General features: G+C 37.5%; 1 protein-coding gene, 1 long non-coding RNA gene and 1 pseudogene across 3 annotated transcripts; all 3 read left to right on the forward strand.

The window, feature by feature from the left end:
- Window positions 1-794: 794 nt before the first annotated feature.
- LOC131326119 (uncharacterized) lies at window positions 795-4124 on the forward strand. 2 transcript variants are annotated; one of them, XR_009199918.1, is made up of 2 exons: window positions 795-1432; window positions 3539-4124. It is a non-coding gene; the product is annotated as an uncharacterized LOC131326119 (long non-coding RNA). The 2 variants fall into 2 exon arrangements; XR_009199919.1 differs by having other exon boundaries at window positions 3569-4124.
- An 8496-nt stretch (window positions 4125-12620) lies between these two features.
- Window positions 12621-15455, forward strand: LOC131326120 (protein LURP-one-related 15-like). Its single transcript, XM_058358729.1, has 3 exons — window positions 12621-12982; window positions 14684-14911; window positions 15126-15455. The coding sequence occupies exons 1-3, from the start codon at window positions 12737-12739 to the stop codon at window positions 15264-15266; spliced, it is 615 nt and encodes a 204-aa protein (XP_058214712.1). The 5' UTR covers window positions 12621-12736; the 3' UTR covers window positions 15267-15455.
- Window positions 15456-16950: 1495 nt separating this feature from the next.
- Window positions 16951-19268, forward strand: LOC131326121 (protein LURP-one-related 15-like; annotated as a pseudogene).
- The last annotated feature ends 1472 nt before the right edge of the window (window positions 19269-20740 follow it).

The following is a 20740-nucleotide window of genomic DNA, read 5'->3' on the forward strand; positions in this document are numbered from 1 at the left end:
CAGAATTTAGGCTTTTTACAGAGACCTTAAACGATATATTTTGAACAAAATGAGCGGCTCCGATCATCTTTGTGCGACCCGAAGCGGGAGAAAACGGCTGCTGTGCACAGCAGCTGTGCACAGCTTGCTGTGCACGTAGCACAGCCCTTTATTTTCCCTTTACTTTTTTTTAAAGTTTTTCCTCAATGGAAAGGTAAAGATGTGGGAACTAATGATGGTTAATTCACTATGTAGATTACTTAGGAGGGGCATCAACATATGGAATTCTGTGTTGAAAAACTAAGAGGGCAATTTTGTAAAACGGAACGCATAGTGATAGGGGGGGTGGTCCTGTGACAAGTTGTACGTACTAGAGGGTTGTAATATCACGGGGTCCTCAACACCCCACCCAACTAAAAAGCTTTTGACATTTTCCTCCCCTACTCGCAAGTCTGATCTTAAGTCACATAATTAATTACTTTTTTCGTCCGATTTTAATAGTTTCTCGTTTAATTTTAATCGGATAAAAAATAAGTTATACTTTTAAATTGATAATAAATTTTATATCCAATATAGATTTTGTTTGATAGATCTCAATTACTTCTATAAAACAATATTTTCAAAATTATATAAAATATTATAAATTACAAGATATAATTGATTGAAAAATGACACGAATTAACTCCCAAAAAGGACTATTAAATCCGGACGAAGGGAGTATAAGTGAGCGCGCATATGACCATGATGTTCGAGAGCATATAAGTGATTTTTTTCTAAAAATGTACCAGATTACTAAAACTCCCAAGAAGGATATTTAAGAGTACGCGTGACACCACAGAACAGAAATTGAGTGCGAAAGTGAAAGGCCTAGAGGATTATGTGACCTAAGTCTCACCGCCAAACTCACACCTTTTGCTCCTTTGTTATAAATAAGATAGTAAGGAGAGCCATATTGCTTATGGGTGTCCAAAACACACACACACACTCTCTCTCTCTCTCTCTCTCTCTCTCTCTCTCTCATGAGAGAGGGGGTAGATGCAGGTTGTGGGCATATGAAGGTGGGTGTTGAGCAAGATGGAGAAGCAGGGCACGTGCATTACTAACTCATGCACACACCCAATCTCCCTTTCATCCCTACTACTTCCTGCAGTTCTTACACATCCACATACATAATTATATGTATATATATACACACATTTGTGTGTGTATGTGTGTTCAGATTGTGTGTGTGGCTCTCAGTGATGAGTTGGTGCTTCATGTGCCCCCCTTCCCCATCATGACCACTCCACCTTACTACCATCTGATTCCAACACCAACAAGAGAATTCCGGCGGTTGTCGCAAAAATTTCTGGAAAAAAAAAAAAAGAACGAATGAATCTTCGTAGGGTTCACAAGAAATTTCGCTGAATCGTTCAAAAAGTTCACATATATCCCGGGAAAGCTTCATTTTCAGGTTAGTCTTAATTTTATAAAAACTGATATCAGCTTCTTTAGGCCAGTCCATACCGAGCAATTGGTTCAACTTTAATTGGACTCCCTGCAATTAGCCGATCGAAAAGACCCTAAGGATTAGTCGATATGTGCGTAAACTGGTCGAGACACTTGAGTTATCAATTTTATTTTTATTATAGTTATTGGGATGAACTCTTATATACTCGCGGCAAAGCCTCATCTCTAGGTCAGTCTTTTTTTTTATGAGGACGGTCCATAGTTAATGGGATGAACACTTTCTTATATAATAATTAGGGAAATTAAGTTGAAAATATTTTGAAAGGTGTGATTTTTATTAGCATAATGGTCAATAGAATACCAGAAACAAAAGTTAATTTTTCAATGAATTCAGGAAAGAGAGAGCTATTAACTGAATCTTGAACTACTGTCAAAATTAGACCATAATTTGGACGTACAAGAACGTTGATCCGAAAAGTAAGTACTGAAACTTCACTTAATACATCAACTCTAACCCTAAAAATGGGAGCACCCTCTCTAACCCTAAAATAGCAGCCACACTTTCTCTCCTCCTTCCCCTCCTTTCCTATTGGGTTTATACCCTAATTTGGGCGGCGAGAGGGGAGGAACAAATCCCTATCTTCAAATATGGTTTCCCCTTCCCCTTCTCCACCAAAATTGTTTGCCGCTCGACGTCGCACCGCTCCTGGGTTTGCAGTGGCGTGGTCGTCGGAGGCTTCTTGGATCACCGGCTTGGAAGCTTGATTGATAGGGGACTAGGTCAGAGAATGGCTGCTCAATGACAGAGGGGAGTGTATTTTTTGCTTTATTTCATTTTTTGTCCGGATTTAGTCCGGTTTATGTCTGGATTTAGTCCGGTGGTTTGTTGGTCACGTGCTTGGTATTAGTTTTATTTTCAGTGAATATGATCTCGCTAGGCAAGTTTGAAATAGGGTTGCACTTTGATTGCCCTCTTTAATGGTTTATCCGGTTTGTGGACGCCCATTTGCCCCCATGGTGTTCTTCTCTATTGTATAGGCTTTCGCCTCAAAGTTAAATACAACTTTTCAAATATGCAAAAAAAAAAAAAAAAAAGGGCGTACGAGAACGTTAGGTGCATCTTTGTAAGGTATATCCAATAATTGTTGATCCCATGTGCATGTGTGGGTTTGATCTAACATATATAATGCAAGGATATATTTAAATGTGTAACTCATCTTGAATTCCAAATCTGAATATTAAACAGCTAGTGGTCTCTTTCCTTTTTGTAAGCCCAGCTGGGCATTATTTGGTGATCATAAAAAAGAAAGAAAGAAAAAAAGCAGCACTCAATTTGAATGGATAGGTGCAAATAAAAAGAAATTACCTTTGATCCATAAGAAGTTTTAGATTATGCATCACTAGCATTGTGCTCATTTCAATGCTTGGGATAATAGGTAAAAATTTGTATTGTCATTGTTTTTGTGTATCTAACGAGCACAACGCTAGTGAATAACAAATTTGAAGTGTGGATGAAATTGATTCAAATTAATTTGCAATTGTGAAAATGTAAAATAAACAAAGCAAACAAACCGCAACTACAAAATGTGGTTTTTATTTATTTCTTATATATAGTAAAACCCAACTCCCCACTCTCCAAAAATCTCCCAACCAAAATTCTCACCCCATGTGTTCTCTCTCTATAAAGTATTGATTGAAGTGTACCTTAGTTTGGAGGCACATATTTTGGAGGCACACATTTTATAAAGTATTGATTGAAGTGTACCTTAGTAAAAGGCAGCCTCTTTGTACTGCAAATGTAAATAAGTGAAGTACGTCTAAATTTTCTTCTTCTGCTCAGCAAAAAGAATTTTATTAATCTTTATAAAGAATTACGAAAACAGATTTAATTGTACTTTAGATTGCGATCGAGTAAATATTAAGGAACTCGACATTGAGACCCAACTGCAAAGCTGGTTTGAAAATTTTATGTGAGTTCATAGGGAACTGTTTTTGGGACTATTTGTTTTTGGTCCTTGTTAACTGCTGTGGGGGAATCAAGAAGACAGCAATGCAAAGGAAATGAATATTAGCCACATTGGTCTCGAACAAGAGGAATCAATTGACACAGAGCTGGTTGAAGTTGGATTGTACTTGGCAGTTTATAAATTTGTATTCCACCACAAGCAAGGCGCGGTGCGCTTCTCAGGGATACAAACATACACATACGGACACAAAGATAGAGGTGTAGAGCTATCGGACCAACAGGGGCACGACACGTTCAGAAACTGGCGTTCTCCATCTCATGACACAGTGATAGCGATGCCACCGGCGACTCTGATGACGTGCAAATGCTGAAATGTTTGTAGAAGTGCTAGGAATAAGTCTTAACTGATCAAGAACTTCATTGATCTGATGTATGGATTGGAGCGTGAAGTTTGACTTTATCTTGTTATGTCGGCCATGTCATATTTCTAGTAGATTCATCAGTAGGGGTACTAGCTAGTGGTATTTTTATCCAGATCTTTAACCTAGCAGGTCGTGGCGACTCCGATGTAATTAATTTTGTCATTCTTCTATAGTTAGATCATCGCGAAAAACGGAACGTGGATGTAGAATATTGCATCAAGTGATGAACTTGGGTGTTCTTGTGTGGTTTTTATTTCATATTCCGCGCTTTGTTTTACATTGAAGTCTACTAATTATTTCTGTCTCAAGGCCAGGGTTCCAAAACGTACTCATGACATAAATTCAAATCTATTGACGTATGTTGCACCAGTCATTTTTTTTTTCAAAGGCGAAGAATTGTTGCACCAATCATGATGAACCTATTTTCTTTTGGAATGCCTTTCCGTTCAAATATATTTCTCTTTTTGACGGAGAAAATAACTTTTCATTCATAACCCAGAAAACAGTTTCAAGGGAAAATACAGTGAGACCATTTTTTTATGCAGTGTGGCCATGTAAAGGGAGCATCTAAACAGTACCACATAAAATATATACTCGTACTTTTTAAGCAAAGAACCAAATATTTGAGAGAAATTGTCAAGGAAACTGAAGCTGCAGTGGTTATTCCTGATTCTACCACAGCAGATTCCAGCTCTTCTGATGGTGCCACGTCAGCTGGTTTAGCTAGTTAATTACTGGGTTAAGTTTGTTAGTTAGTTAGATGAGTTGACATGTGGGAGATTAGTGGTTAATTGTCAATTGTAATTGGCGTACAATATAAGCCAGGGGTTTAATCCTTCGCAAGACTATGATGAATTGAATAGTGTTTTGAGTTCCATCTTTTCTCTCTCTCGTTCTTGACTATCTCTTCTATTCTTGACGTCGATTGTGATGATTTAGGTTAAGATTTCTTCAGATTTTCATATTTCCACAAAAATACCCAATAATTACTCCTTCAAAGACTTTTTTTTTTAGTTCAAAGTCCGGCTGTACGTAACACCGCTGGCATCATCTAATACTTGAGTACAAAGGAAATGAAAGACTACTCCTGTATATATGGTCCGAGCTTCACGTGCGAGCAAATTAGCGCATTCGTTGCATTCTCTAAATATGTGCCTCAGCAGTGGGGATCATCGCGGGCTAGCTGTTGGAGTAGTAACCTGCAGTCGCGAATTGTGTTAATGAGATAATGGTTTTCATTTGCCATATCTAGTACCAGCTGAACCACATGACAGGCGTTCACTTTCAACTTCAACATTCGATAGGATAGGTTCCTTGCGACAAGTAATTTGAGGCCCTCTCGAAGAGCTAGCAGTGTGAGGCCAGACATCCTCGTGAGGCGAAGAATACGATCAAAAGGCCGGGAAGGAGATGCCAATTTCATCTGAGATACCATTAAGAAGCCTAAAGATTTAAACTCTGTTTGGATAACGAATTTGAAGGGATAAAGCAGCTAGCTAGAATGAAGAAATTGTTTTATCTTTCTTAAACTCGTTTTCTTTTTGCATTACCTGGTAAAAAGTATGCCTGTTTGAGAAAATGACTTTTGATCACACCCTGACAGATCACGGTGTCAAATCACGAGTAAAACCTGCGGTACTCTTTTCGAAACAATTTTCTTCTAGTGGTGGCGTGAGATTCGGCAGTGAGAGTTGGTGATACGAAACTCAATACATATCATATCACATATGCGACAGCCAATTTATTTCTCTCGCTTTTATTCAATTCCCTCTGTCGATATCAGCTGATAGTATACGCATTGATTTCCCGAGAAAGTCGATGGATTCAATCTATGTATGGGCAATTCAGAATCACCGGTACAAAATGTCTCTATTCCATCTTTATTGCTTCTTTCTTGCCAATGTTTCTGCTGATAACGATGTGTGTTAAGTATGCCCATATATGAATGCAACAACTTTCTGTCTCATCCAATTATGAGCTTTCACTTCACCCATCTACTTGTTACCACATGAGAATCCTTTCTATTAGTTTGTGTTTGGAAGCAACCTTGATGGTGGAATAATTTCTATTTTCGAATCTGTTTCGGTTTTTTTCCTCTGAGAGTCCTCTTATTTGTGTTTTCGAAAGTAAGATTTTTGGTTGTTATCTGTTTCCTACCCTGCATTCATGCAGCGATAACCCTACAAGGTTTCCATATTTTTCGCGTGGTGCCATTCAGCCATTGTAATTGAGCTCAGAGACCAGGGTTTTCTCTGGCTTTGGGCGCCTAAGGGAAAGTGAGAATTACGGGGGGGGGGGGAGGAAAGTGGGCAAGTCACTGGCGCGTTTTTTGGTTCTCCGCCGGACCAAAAATTTGATTTTGTTGGGGGGTTTTACGCAAACGTGGGGAATACCCCTTTCTTGTTCTGAATTTGGCGTGTTTCCGGGTTTTGAGAAATATTGAGTCTCGTTGTATAACTTTAAGTTTTGGTTTACACATGCTTAAATTATTCAAAATAGAGATAGGAAATGGTTCGAGATTTGTTACACCTATGATGTGTTTAAAGTAGTAAATACGATTGAAGTTAATCTAGCTTAACTGCGAGGGGTACGCCTGATGGTCTTGGTCTAATAAGTAAATGTTTAGTTCTAATTAAAATCTCAGTTTCGATTCCTATTGTCAATTCTTAAAGTCTCTTTACCCTCATGCGTATGATTGTGAAAAGACTGTTAAAGAAACTATAGAAATTTATTTAAGGTGCGCGCTAGCTAGCTAGCTTTGGAAACCATGCATTACAAAAGAAAGAAAAAAAAAGTATGGCTTGAATCAACTTTCCCAATGCGAAGTCGTACGAGCTTGAGTCAACTTTCCCAAAACGGTAGTGGGGTCAAGTAACGGGCTTTTCTTTAAATGTCGTAGACGATCTAACGGACAGAGCATTCAGAGTCGTCAATTTATGTTGGAAAAATTACAATGTACTCCCCTGATGTTTGAGTTTGATACAAATGTAGTCAACTTTCCCAATACAAAATACTCCCTCTCTGTTGTTGGTTGACTGTTAGTTAAGTACCAAATGTTGGTGATATAAGCAGTGAAATTCTAAAAAATGTCCATTTTAACCCTTTCCGCTTCCTTTATTACCTCCTTACGTTGCTTGTATGAGCCTAAATGATAAAAGAAATAAGGTTGCATGATCTACGGGACAAAGCAAGAAGAGATTGCCGAAGAAGAAAAAGATAAAGAGTCAACACCTGACTCTCCATAGATCTAGAGTCCTCTATAGTATACTAGAGAATTCTAGAAAGGGTTGAGAAATTTTTAGAGTATTCTAGAAAGGTAAAGAATTCTATAGAAGAAAGAATAATATAAATTATTCTAGGACAGTCTAGAATGGTGGAGAATGTTATAAATCTTTCTGAAAGGTTTTAGATAGAGTTTTTAGAGGATTTCGGAATAGTCTAAAAGATTGTAGAATACTCTACTAAGTGGTTTGAGTTGTGTGGATAATTCTAGAACATTGTGAAGGCATGGGAAGAAAGAGATATTTCTTAAGAGGATTCTAGATGGTGAATGAGATTCCTTGGATGAAAAATAATCCTAGCCGTCTAGTGAGGAGGTGGATGACTCTATAAAGGAAGGATGCTACACATTTAAATTGGAAATGTGCTACGAGAGTGTAGCTCGGAGAGTACACTTAGAGAGTGTCAAGAGCTGGAGTGTGTCTAGAGTGGTATGAATGAGATTATACCGTGTAACCCACCGTTCGGGTGTGTCATTATTTGATGTTGGTGTGTGTGAGTTGGGTTACGTGAGATGCAGTAGTTGGTGTGTGGTGTTGCACTGATGCACTTCTTTTGTGTGTGTGGGGATGCACTTCTTTTGTGTGTGTGGGGGGGAGGGGGAGGGGGAGGGGGAGGGGGGTTTGGAGGCATAGGTCTTTGGATTGTCTACCCGCCTGTTTGGCTATTTTCTCCCTTGGGAAGAATATGCCCTATATTGTAAGCTTTCTGTTATCAATGGACTAGTGTCGAGCTACCTGCTCTGCACGAATCGCGTGCTCAGTAAAAAAGTTCGAAGCGATATCGTTGTTTTGAGGATCAGAATATGGTGACGTTTGCTGCGAAATGAAGGTTGATCAATTTTTATACATGCATTCATCAGGCAGAAGTTCATAGTCCTCACATAATGATATCAATACCAAGAGTAGATGCGTTCGCAGTTGTTCGCATCAAACACCATGGTATGTAATTCTACATGTACATTAGGATTGAGTACTAATGTGTGGTAGGTTGATAGACACATGCAAGGACCAGACGAAAGAAAAAACTCTGAGGGCAATAATGTAATTTCAACACATGCCTTGGCTTACCAACCTCAATAAGTAATGAGGCTACTCCTATGAAGGACTGCAACCGCCGCTACAATAGTAGATCTGTACTTTCAGTTTGTCGACCAAGCAATGCAAAGTACGACTGAAATCGGGGTACGACATCAAGGAAAAATGGTGGAAATTACGGTAAAAGCAGTTCTCTATCTACCGCCAAAGAAGAACTTCAAAGCAGTTTTCTATCTCGCTCTCGAGGGTTTCCAGGTATACGCAAAATACCAATCTACCCATGCAAGGACCAAATAGAAGAAAAAACTTCAGAGGGCAATAATGTAATTTCAACACATGCCTTGGCTTTGAACTTGTATTATTGTTTTGAGCATGCGAACATGGTGACGTTTGCTATGGAAGTACGCAAGAACAAATGTAACTCAAGGTTGATTAGTTTTTGCATATGCACTAGTTAGATAGAAGTTGATAGTTTTTACATATTATGGAATTGTAAAAGACATATTTGATGATATCAATACCAAGAGTAGATGTGTTCGCAGTTGTTTGCATCAAACACCATGGTGTGTAATTCTAGATCTACATTAGAATTGAGTACTAATGTGTGGTAAGTTGATAGTTTGTGTGCATGAACAAATGATTTCCATCCAGCTTCAATGAATAATCCATTAGCATATTGGACGGTCCATCTCTTGCATTTTGAAAACATTATAAATTTTCAGGGTCATGTTGATCACAAAATACGTTGACTTGTTCAGACAGCTTCTGGAAATGGCCAAGGGTAGAGTTAGGAGTTGGAGATTAACGAACATACAAATGTTTGTTATATAAAGTGTTTTATTAATGGAGCCTTATTATTTTTTACATCTATATACATATTTTTATTACAAAATTTTTTAAAACTTGTTAACAATACCAGACATGAGCCAAACCCAAAATGCTTCTACAGACAAAGCATATCTATGAGTCCTTAAAAAAAATAGGTAGCTATGCATTATAAGGTTCTAGACAATCTGTTTCATCACTTGCGAAAATAAAACTCATTCATAATCAAAGAGGACAATCCACTATGGTACCATGCACATAAACTTTTATTGCTTGCAATTGTCCTGGAACCTGTTGCGCTCGGCTGAATCGAGTGGCAAATCGAGCATTGAACACCAAGAGTAGTTTGTTCAAATGCCCGAAAACTTTCATTTGCTACATATGGGCAATGCTACATAGTACATACACAACTTAAAAATATAAGTTCGGACGCAACTATTTCCGCAGCCATTCAATGCTCATGGATATATCCACATACATCCAACAGTTCTAGACACTATATATTCTCCATATGTTGGATACATGTGGCTCAGCTCTATGTGCATTGAACGATTGCAGACACAATTGTGTTTGAAATTGTATTTTAAAGTTGCGTTAGTAGTCTCTTTGTTAGCAATCAACCCTTTTTTGGAAGGGCCTTTTAATCTGCTATAAATTAAGAAATAAAAAATCTTCATGGAACAATGGGCCAATGAGAAGAATAACTAGGACCAAATATTGGGCTGCTCTAAGCAATTCCATCTTCTCTACTTTAGATTTTGGATGGGAAGGGCTACCCAACTATTTATGGACAATTAATGTTGAGAGCTGTTAGATTTTTGTTTGGGCTGGGTTACATGTACACACTATCTGCCCATTCATTCAATTCTATGGTGTGTTAAACCAAATGTTCTAGTCCAAGCACTTATATGCACATTTCTATAATCACATTTGACAATCATTTATACTTTTTAACCCCAACGCATCGAAAAGAGTATAAGTATTAACCCCTTTTCATAAGAATTGAAACTGTAACCTCGTTGCAACTAAGTACAGTAGTTACGCAACTGTTGAGTTAACAACCTTGCTCGATCGCTTATCCGTGGATGTCATATTATGTTTCTTGTAAACAATTGTAAGTTTGGTTTTAATTATGAGAAGGAACCCTCCAAGGCAAGTGTAGTTTGGACCCTGTCAATGTTATGCAAAATTGCCTTTTTCATAGTGTCTAGATTAACATATCAATATATCGTTGACGATGCCGATAATTAGAATCTGTAGAGTAGCTGGGATAGACACGCTTAAGGAAGACCTTTTCCTTTTGATGATCCTTGCGAATAGTCTTTTGGCATTTATCTTCAAGGCATAGGATTCTTCCTATTTGCATGTGTGCAAGAAGCTTCCCCATCATGAGTAAGATTGGAACGTTACCGACAAAAGAATAAAGATTGGATTTGTATGGTAATAATCATCCTCTTTCAATTCTTATTTCCTCCTTGATATTGAAGACAAAGGGCGCAGTAGTGTGCCAATGCAATGCACTATGAGAATGTAGTGCGTCTTGGTGAGTTTTACCGTGATCTCATCGTCATGATTTGAACTGTTGAATTTGTAAAATTTTCTAAGTAGATCATCGAGAAAAAAATCCAATTGATAAATCTATTAGTTGGAGAACATCCGTTATATAGAATGGTTGATTATCTATCTCGATCGTGTGAATATCAATATCTGATGTGTTCCACTAACTTAAATAAGTACTTACTGGAGTTGATGTATTGTGAAAGAATAACATGTCTCATAAAACGAAAAATAAGAACTTAAAAAATAAAAAAGCTTAACGAAACGAGGCCTAACTTGATTTTTGTAAGAAATGAAATGTTTACCGAAGTTTACAAACTGAATGGTTTAGATCGTAATGATTAGATTTCGGCATTGAGGCACAGTACACCCCATAATACATCACCGCCGCACTACAAGGATCCCTTGTCCAGATATAGAATAGGTATTCTATTAGATAATTGTTCCATTTCAAATTTTCAATCTTCATTCCATGGAAACAAAACACTGGTGGGTCTGGATGGTGGAAGCAGTGGTCCTTGTCAAATTATTCTACTTTCCATATTAGTATTTGCGCATTCTATCTACATCATGATTATTGAACCAAAATCACGACCAGCGGCCACGGTCCAACACTATCTCAAACCAGCCTGCACCTCTGGTTCCCATTCCTTCCACCTTATCTATTATAGGCTTTTATTTGGAATTATGGTTAGAGCCGATAAACAAATTGAACGAACTGAGGAGTGGAATCACACCCGGCACAAATTTTGATTTTTTTCTCGTCATCCGATCTCAACCAAGTTTCCAGGTGGCAGAGCCATAATTTTATCGTAAAACGGGCCGAATTATTATCTCCTCAAGCCTTGCTCGACTCGGTCAATTAGGTTGTGTTTAGGGTGCTTGAAAAGATAGCATTTAAGTGGGGTAAAAACATAACACTTTGGGATTATTAAGTGGCCGGGAATTTTTAAAAAGCCTGAACTGATATTCTAGAAGTTTTATTGATTAGAAAATGCAACTTGAACCAGCTAGGCTCTGTGTTGTTATCCCGTTCACACTAGTGATTAACTTCTACAACATAAGTTATTCATTAGCATGAACAATATACAAAATTGGCCCAATTTGTAAACCAAAAACATTAATTCTGATTTTGGTGCTCCATTTTTGTACGCTGGCGCTCTACTTTTAACATGAAGTTAAGAAAATTGATTTCCGTGCTCTACTTTTGTATGCAAATGCTCTATTTTTAACGTGAAAATGAAAACGCTCCACTTTAAAGTGGAGTACAAAAATCAAATTTCCTTAATGAAAATACCACCAACACAACTTAATCACAAGTTGTTCATACTAGTAAATAAGTTATTCATTAGTATGAACAACATGCAAAATTAGCACAATTATTCACCCAAAATATTAGCGTATCGGTGTGGCTTCACCCCGCAAGTTTAATCGAGCCGATGATGAGTAGTAGTTTGAAATTTTCAAATATCACGAATTGAAAGTGTCGTCTAGTTTAGGCCTGTCTTGGAAGTTTGATGAGCTTAAAATTCAAATTTCAAATAAATTATACGATAGATAATTTCATACGCGTTTTCAACGATCGAGTACGAGTTCCAAGAATATTGGGTTTAAGGGTAGTTTAAGCGGCAAAATCACAAATTTTCAGCTCCAATAGTCTGGTTGTTTGGTGGATCTGCTCCCTCTCTATCATAAGAGAAATTTTTGGGTGCCGGGGTGAGTACCACGTGGCCGTGCTCACGTGATTTTGGAGCAGCGCATTCGGGCCATTTGAAATTGTGTTGGACGGTCTAGATTGAAACTCTCTCTCTCCTATCACCCCACAACTCTCTCCTCTTTCTCTCTCTAACTTTGAGACGTCCAAAACCAAAATTGACGGCCCAGATGCACTACTCGGGCACCATATATGGTGCCCACTCAGCACCCAAAAATTTCTCAAACAACAATCAATCAGAGTTTGATTATTGTAGTCAGGCCGCAAGAAAGCATCTTGTGAGTTTCTTGGTTTTACAGCGGATGGCGTCTTTGACTGAACGGGAGAAAATTAATCGAGATACACGTCAGCTGACTCAGATATCCCGAGAAAAGGAAAAAAAAAGTCATAAACAAACTTTATTTGGGTCTTACAGTAACCGCTTTTAATCATGTTCGCCTATATTAATGCTCTCAATGGAAGAAAGATTTCCAGGGATCCCTCATAACAAAAAATTGATCAGAAATCAATGGCACAGTCGAGCTACCCGCCGATAGGTAACCCGGTGGCAATCGTAAGCCCGCAATTCTGCGCGGCTTACCCCGTGGATCTAACAATCGTGAGGAAACTCCTCTCGATAACGGAGGGCAACTTCGCCGTCACCGACGTCAATGGCAACGTCATGTTCAAGATCAAAGGCAAGGTTTTCAGCCTCCGCGATCGTCGCATCTTGCTCGACAACGCTGGAAACTCGATCCTCACTCTCCAACAGAAGGTAACATCGAATTAATTTGCAACCATTTCGTTTCGGAAAATGCGTTGGAGAACACAACATTTCTTTTCTTTTTTTTTGATCAACAACACAACATTTCTTTAGAAATGAGAAAATTTGTGAAAATTTCTGTTGGAATTTGTCCCAAATTGATTAATTATCGCCTCGAATTTGTCCCACATCGATTTATTTTCGCCTCGAAAACTAGTTTATGAGCCTGACGGCCTCTCATCTTATTGCCAATTGATTTTGAGGTTGATATTTTAACATGATATCAGAGTTAGGTTTAGGTTTTCAGAGGTTTTCCCCTCTCCACTCTACCTGCAAGTTCAGCGTCGCACGTGCGAGGGAGCGTTGAAATTTGTCCCATATCGGATAATTATCACCTCGAAAACTAGTATGTGAAAAAGTATATGAGCCTGGGCAATCTCTTCTCTCATTGCCAATTGATTTTGAGTTGGATGCTTCAACAATTTCCAACAGAAATTACATCGATCAAATTTGAAACCATTTTGTTTTGGAAAAAACCATAGACACAGTTATCCGGACACAGTTTTTTTGATACGTATCAGGACACATGTGTGTCTGCAATCGTTCGATGCGTGTGGGTCTCGCGTTCATGTTCAAAGACCCATGCTCAAAGACGAGCCTATTATTTTAGTAGTAGTGTACGTAACTTAAGAATCTTGTTAAATTTGGGTTCATATATACAAGATTTGATTTAAAAAATGATATATTATCAGCTCATCAAGATGGACATAGATTAATCAATTGGCGCTAGCTTACTAGGAGGTGAGGAGCTCCAATTTCTCTACCAACGTGTGGGTGTTATTCCTTTATTATTATTTTTTTTATAGGCAAAATTAATTCCATTCATCTCAAAAGATACAAAATAAAATTAGCATAATCTTCCTTTATTTGTTGGAATTATTTCTCCTCCTGATGGGGCTCGTAGTTCTGTTGGGCTTCAGTGATTATGGAATTTTTTGAGAGATTGTTGTCTTCTTCAATTGGGTTGGGCTTGTAGTGATCATTGAGCTGTCAGTTTCATGTAATTCTTGCACTTGTATTTTCCTATACTGTTTGACCAAAAAAAAAAAATGGACGTAAATTCCTGAACGTCTACGTAAACTTTTAAAATCTTTGTCCTTATTTATAGTTATATATTTGTTCAGTGAAAATATCGTTATGCGAAATTTGTGGCAATTTTGACTTTGATGGTGGATCGATTCGATTATTCATATTACGATCTTACTGAATGGGTATTGCTCCTGTCAAAATTAGAATTCTGTGTCGGTAACGTGTCCGGCTAATCTCTTGGATATATGTAATTTACATTGCATGTATACTAGGTAATTACGAGACCTAAATTATGAGGGTGACAAGATCAGGGATTTGCGACTCTGTTTTCTCAACATGGTGAGGAGATTTATTAAAAGAACCAAAATGGATCAGTAGAGATTTATCAGTTAATCTCATTTAGTTATCGAAATAACTGAAAGAACTTCCCTTTGTTTAGTTTTCTTTTCTCACTAATTCTGACCATCCAAATGGCTGTTATGTTCTGACCATCCAAGAAGCAATAGCAGTTGCTGTCGATTTTTTTTTTTTTTTTTCAGATAAAAAAGGTTGTGTTTAATTCTTATTCAAATGGGTTAGACCCAATGGATGATATGCTAGTAGTAATCTAATGTGCATTTTCAGATATTGACTGCACATAGGAGGTGGCAAGTTTACAGGGGAGATAGCACAGACGCGAAAGATCTGCTTTTCAGTGCTAAGAAGTCTTCTTTGATCCAATTCAAGACACAACTGGATGTGTTCTTGGCAGCTAACACAAAAGAAGATGTTTGTGATTTCAAGATTAAAGGCAGCTGGCTCGAAAGATCATGCACCATATATCTCGGAGATACTTCAACCATCATTGCCCAGGTAATTAATCGGATCGAATATATCCAAATACGTACCTGTTTGAGTTCACAAATTGTCAATTTTGTCAGGTTTGTGACGTCTGATTGTTTGGTTTGGTTTGTCACTTCGAGGACTGTTACAGCAATTTTTGATGCAAAACCTAGGAAAGTAGTTGATATCATTCATTATGCATATGTTTCATAGGGTTTTCTCGTTGGGTTTTTGTTTAATGCAGATGCATAGGAAACACAGTGTCCAAAGTATTGTGCTTGGAAAAGATACATTTTCGGTGACTGTGTACCCGCACGTGGACTACGCGTTCATAGTTGCTCTTGTAGTGGTACTTGAAGAGATCAATGAAGACAAAGACGATTGAAATCACCTCAAGCAAAGGAAGACCTCCCGCTTATATTACTGTATTTTCTCATTTGGATGAAGGGTTCGACTCCCGTCTTGCATATCTGGAAAAATGTCCTTCAGATGTCTACAAAGATTACATAACTTGATACGAGAATCCAATTTGTTGAAACTGTTTGGTTTATGCATGGTTATTGCTGTTTTATTTGCTATGGTTTTTCAGAAGTTGCAATTTCAAAGTGAATAGTGTTATAGTTGAACAGTAATGGGACCTCTCTCTCTCTTTTATTAAACTGGCTTAGATAAAACAGATATCAAAACATATTCCTGGGGAGCTTAATTAATCCCTTTACATCATCAACGAAAACCTAATTAACACAATCTGGAATTGACTGGAATAACATAATATAGCTATTATCACTACTACTAATATTAGCTTTGGCAATTGCATCCGCACTTCGGTTGGCCTCCCAATACACATGGTAAACCTTCACTTTAATTCGGTCCAGGAACATCTTGCAATCAGATAAAATATTACTCTACTCATGATTACGTACCCACATCTTTCTTGTTAATGAGCTGCACCAAAATCATAGAGTCCTTTTTCACAAGGATTTCTTGCAAATTATGCTCCAATGCAAGTTCCAAATCATCCCGGAGTGCCCAACATTCCACTGCAGTGCTGGAGGAAGCAATAACATTTTTCCTTTGAAAGCCCACTACCCAATTACCAAGGCTGTCATCATCAAATTCCAACAAATTTTTTATTATTATTATTATTATTATTATTTTTTTTTTTTTTGCAGTAGAAGATGATCGGGCCGTAATTTGAGAGTTAAAAACAAGTTGGATAGGACCAGTCCTACCATTTTATGTGATTAACACAAGCACTCAAAGCCAATGTAAAACAAAAGAACGAATGGCTGCAGCATCTATAGAACAAGTCAAACCAATAAAAATTGGGTTAGAAGTTTTTATACTCGGATGTCGCTGTGCCTGTAATGGCCAAACTTAAAGTTGTACTATAAAAAAACCTTCTAAATTTTTAAGATGCGAGAAGCATCAATAGAAGAGTCCTTGTTTATTCTTTGTGCTTATTTCATATTGTATCTTTGTGATATATAAAATTCTTTGGTCGATTAAACAAAAAAGGAACCCTAACAAAACTATTGGTACTTCATTAGCCTGTAGTTATCCCTGGACTCTAATATATCCAATGTTTTGAAATTTGAATATTGAAGAACCAAAAAAAGACGGAGTTAACGGTCTACTTACTCAATTATCAGTACTGAAATAAAACCGCGAAATCATAAAGTGTCTATAGAAAATAACCTAAGGTACTTAGTTATGAATATAAAAACATTATCAAATCGGCCAGTCGATTATTATTATTATTTTTAAATAGGGGTATTCTCATTCAGAATCCAGAAGAGCCAGTAAACTCGCTTGGGAGAACCGCAAGCAACGGTACTGCCCCTTTGGCCGGAAAATGAGTTCGACGATTAGCTATGCGCTTACACATTTTCAATTGTTAACAAAAACTTTCACATCATCAACTAATGAAACTCAAGATTTTGCTCCATTTTAAGATTTCAAGTTCGGAACTTCTAAGATGCTATCAACTCCTTCAGGTCAGTTCGTACAGAACTCTGCTCCGGCTTTGATTGGCTCCCTGCAAGTGGACGATGGAATTGGACCTCCCAAGACCAAGATTAGTCGATGTGTGAGTAAGCTAGCCAAGACACCTGAATTATCGATGGGAAAAAAAAAAACATCATGTGACAATGACTCTGTCTTTGACAATGGTAGCTAACAAATGATATCCTAAATTTTATAGTACTCCGTAGGCGGCAAAATCACAAACATTCTTGGGGCCCCACCGTAGGCATAGCCGTTAATCGTTTGTGTCTATATATATATTAACGGGGCTCAATGGAACAAAGACCCTGTCCTGTCTCCTGTGACCATTCCAACAAAAATCCTGAGTATCTGAAATCAATGGCACAATCAAGCTACCTGCCTTCAGTTAACCCAGTGGCAATCATCAGCCCACAGTTCTGTGCTCCTTAGCCAGTAGACCTAACAATCGCCAGCAAACTCCTCACCATAAACAAGGGCGACTTCACCATCACCGACGTCAACGGCAATGTCATGCTCAGGATCAAAGGCAGGTTTTTCACCCTCCACGGTTGTCACATCTTGCTCGACGCTGCCGGAAACCCCATGCTCACTCTCCAACATAAGGTGGATTTTTTTGACCCATATATTTTTGTTTTCAAATTTGTTTCGACAAGGATGTGGTCGTAGCCGTTCAATGTGTGTAGGTTTCATAATCATGTCCATCATGTTCATTTAATGTCTCAGGACACATTTGTTTCAGACCAGTGTTTGGATATATGTGTCCGTAGCAATGTTTTCTCAATTTGCAAGGAAAATGAAAATTTTCTCAGAACACTTAAATCATTAATGTGACAAGGTCATGGGCGACTATATTAGTACTTTTTTTTGGTAAAAAATTGAGAAGATATTAATAATTACCCAACGACACTTACATAACGGAGTTCATTACAAATATCTTGGACAAAGCCAAACTAATCATCTAACTATTCTAAAATGAGAAAAGCACAAAGCAGTTGATGTCTTTAAAGGTACTTCAACTAATCATCTAACTATTGTAAAACAAGAAAAGTACAAGACAGTCGATTACTTGAGGGGTTCAAAAATGCACTATTTTTTTTTTTTTGTTTGTAGTTTTCTCAATATAATTTGATTTCTCATTGGTATATATTATAGTATATGCACTGTGTCAATGTAAGTGAGAATATACTTAAATTTGTGAGTAAGTAGATATTACGTGACACCAAAACAAGATAATCTTGCTCAATTTATTTTTAATCAAATAAAAACTTTATTTAAGATAGAGTTTTGCATCGTAATTTTTTTTTTTTTAATGATTTTCACTGCTGAGCCGAAATCCCAAAGCCGCACTGGACAAGGTCAGGGATTTGCAAATGGAAATTAGTTTTTGATTGCCCTTGAAATTAAAGAAGCCAGGAGCCCTTTCTACGGGGCCTTGGGATGGTATCAAACGAAGAGGAGGAAAAAGGAGAATGGGTTCTCACCAAATCTCGCCAAAGTGATGATAAACAAAATAGTTTTTGATTCACTATTTTTCCTACTCTTCCTCATCTCCCAAATGGCTGTTATGGTCTTCCACTCAGCAAGTCGTTGTGATTGATAATTTTTTCCAAATGGATTTGACCCAATTGATTGATGGATTAATTATGTAGTAATGAAATGGAAATTTTCAGATATTGACTGCACATAAGAGGTGGCAAGTATTCAGGGGAGATAGCATAGACGCAAAAGCTCTGCTCTTCAGTGTTAAGCTTTGATCCAATTCAAGACACAGTTAGATGTGTTATTGGCTGCGAACATAAATGATCATGAAGATGTGTGTGATTTCAAGATTAAAGGCAATTGGGGTGACCGATCATGCACCATATATCTCGGAGATTCTTTAACCATCATTGCCCAGGCAACTAATCAGATAAAACCCAGCTAAATAAATCTCGGTTTGAGTTCACAAATTGTCAATTTTGTTTGTTTTACTAATTTGTAAAGGCTCTGATTTGAGTTGGTTTGCCACGTAGTGGACTATTATACGGAGATTTTCGACGTAAAACCTAAGATATATGTTTTGTAAGTATTTGAATCATTCAGTATCCAAATATCTGATAGGAATTTTTCTTGATGGGTTTTGGTTTATGCAGATGCACAGGAATAACATAATCCATCTTCCGGTGATTGGAAGAGATAGTTTTTCGGTGACTGTGTATCCGAACGTGGACTATGCGTTCATAGTTGCTCTTGTGGTGGTGCTTGAAGAGATCCATGATGAAGGCCGGCACCATCACCTCAGGCCATAGCCGCCCCCCCCTCCTCGTGTTTGTAATAATAAGTATTTCTTATAATGTTTTAATATATTTGGCCTTCTCTCTTGTTTTTTTTTTTTTGGTTTTGTTTTGTTGTTTCAGTTGTATTTTGCTTTGGTTCTGGTCGTAATTTGTTTTGATTTTACATAAAAGGGATGATCATTTGTTCTAGTTGTAATTTGTTTTGATTTGAAGTATATAATTAATGGGATGATCTTTGCTGTGTTAAAAAAAATTCTTACCAAAGTTTTCACGTGGCTTATGGTTTGCGCATGTCAACTTGAAGCCCCGGCACATCTGCGGTTCGAAATTTTGGGTATTCAAAATTCTTGTGCACGATTTTTAATAAATTTTCTCTATCTCTCTCCACTCATTATTCTTAAAATTTCTCTCAAAACTCAAACTGAGCAGGGTCTGAATGCTTTGCAAAGTTTGTAGTTAGAAAAGTAGAAACAAGGGCGTGAAATTTGTATCCATCAATGAGAAAACTCATTTTTAACCGGTGCCTATTGGGCAAACATTAGCAGAACCGGTAAAATAATCATTATAGCTTGTTTGGCAAGCTAATTAGTAAATCAATTTTGATAAAGACCAACCATTGTACTTCTAGGGTACGACGGTCTAGAATTCTCTTGAGGAGAGATGGAGGCGGCAATGCAGGAACTCAGTAGCGTTGCATATCTTTTTGTTAATGCGTGATGGAAGGTTGTGTGTCATTTTAGAATTGTTAAGGTTTGGCTAATTGCTTCTTTCACTTGTAGAAGTACATGAATGATCAATCTCAAACAGATATGCCAAGTTCGTCTTGACGTCTGCATTGGGTCTCGGACAGTGATGGGACCATTGACATTTGAGACACATCGTCACATTCCTATATTTTTTATTTAATTCATTCGGCAAAATTAGCAATTTGACGAGCAATGGGACAATAGCAGGATCGTGCACGCTGAACCCTTAGACGCGTTTGCGATGGATGTAGATACAAATTTTATATTATAGTTTTAGGTTCTGTCCGCAGATTATAAGTTTCAGATTCTACTATATATGAGCAAATTATAAACATGTTAACAAGCTAGCCCGTAAAATTAAGATTAAATTACTTTAAAAAGTTGAACGCCTTCAAATTTTTGAACCTGACAAACCGAAGGGAACTCAAAAGGGCAATTAGCGTTGATTTGAATTATGGATCTCTAGTGTATATGTCATCCATTTGGTACCATCAGGAGCTGGTCTGACTTTAATCGGGCTTCTTGTTAGTAACTAGCAGGATCAATTCCACATAACTCAATTGAGGTATGCTTAAGCATTGGTCCGGACACCCAAGTCAAGGGAAAAAAAATTAATGAACTTGCTTGCTTGGCAATTAAACTACTTAACAAAGGTGTTGCAAAATCCCCCAAAAAAATTACTCCTACGCTATCAAAATCCTATAATCCTATTTTTTACTACTCCCTCCGTCCCTAAATAAGTGTCCGGCGCTCAAAACTAGGCCTTCAAAAAAATGCATTTGTTTCGTTAAAAAAATTAATTTTTTTTCACAAATCAATAGATAGCAATG

The sequence above is a fragment of the Rhododendron vialii genome, chromosome 5a, assembly GCF_030253575.1.
Source record: "Rhododendron vialii isolate Sample 1 chromosome 5a, ASM3025357v1".
NCBI lineage: Eukaryota > Viridiplantae > Streptophyta > Magnoliopsida > Ericales > Ericaceae > Rhododendron > Rhododendron vialii.

Coding starts and splice junctions, on each gene's coding strand:
- LOC131326120 (XM_058358729.1), top strand. CDS start 12,737: ATGGCACAGTCGAGCTACCCGCCGATAGGTAACCCGGTGGCAATCGTA. Junction 12,983..14,683: donor TCCTCACTCTCCAACAGAAG/GTAACATCGAAT, acceptor GTGCATTTTCAG/ATATTGACTGCACATAGGAG. Junction 14,912..15,125: donor CTTCAACCATCATTGCCCAG/GTAATTAATCGG, acceptor TGTTTAATGCAG/ATGCATAGGAAACACAGTGT.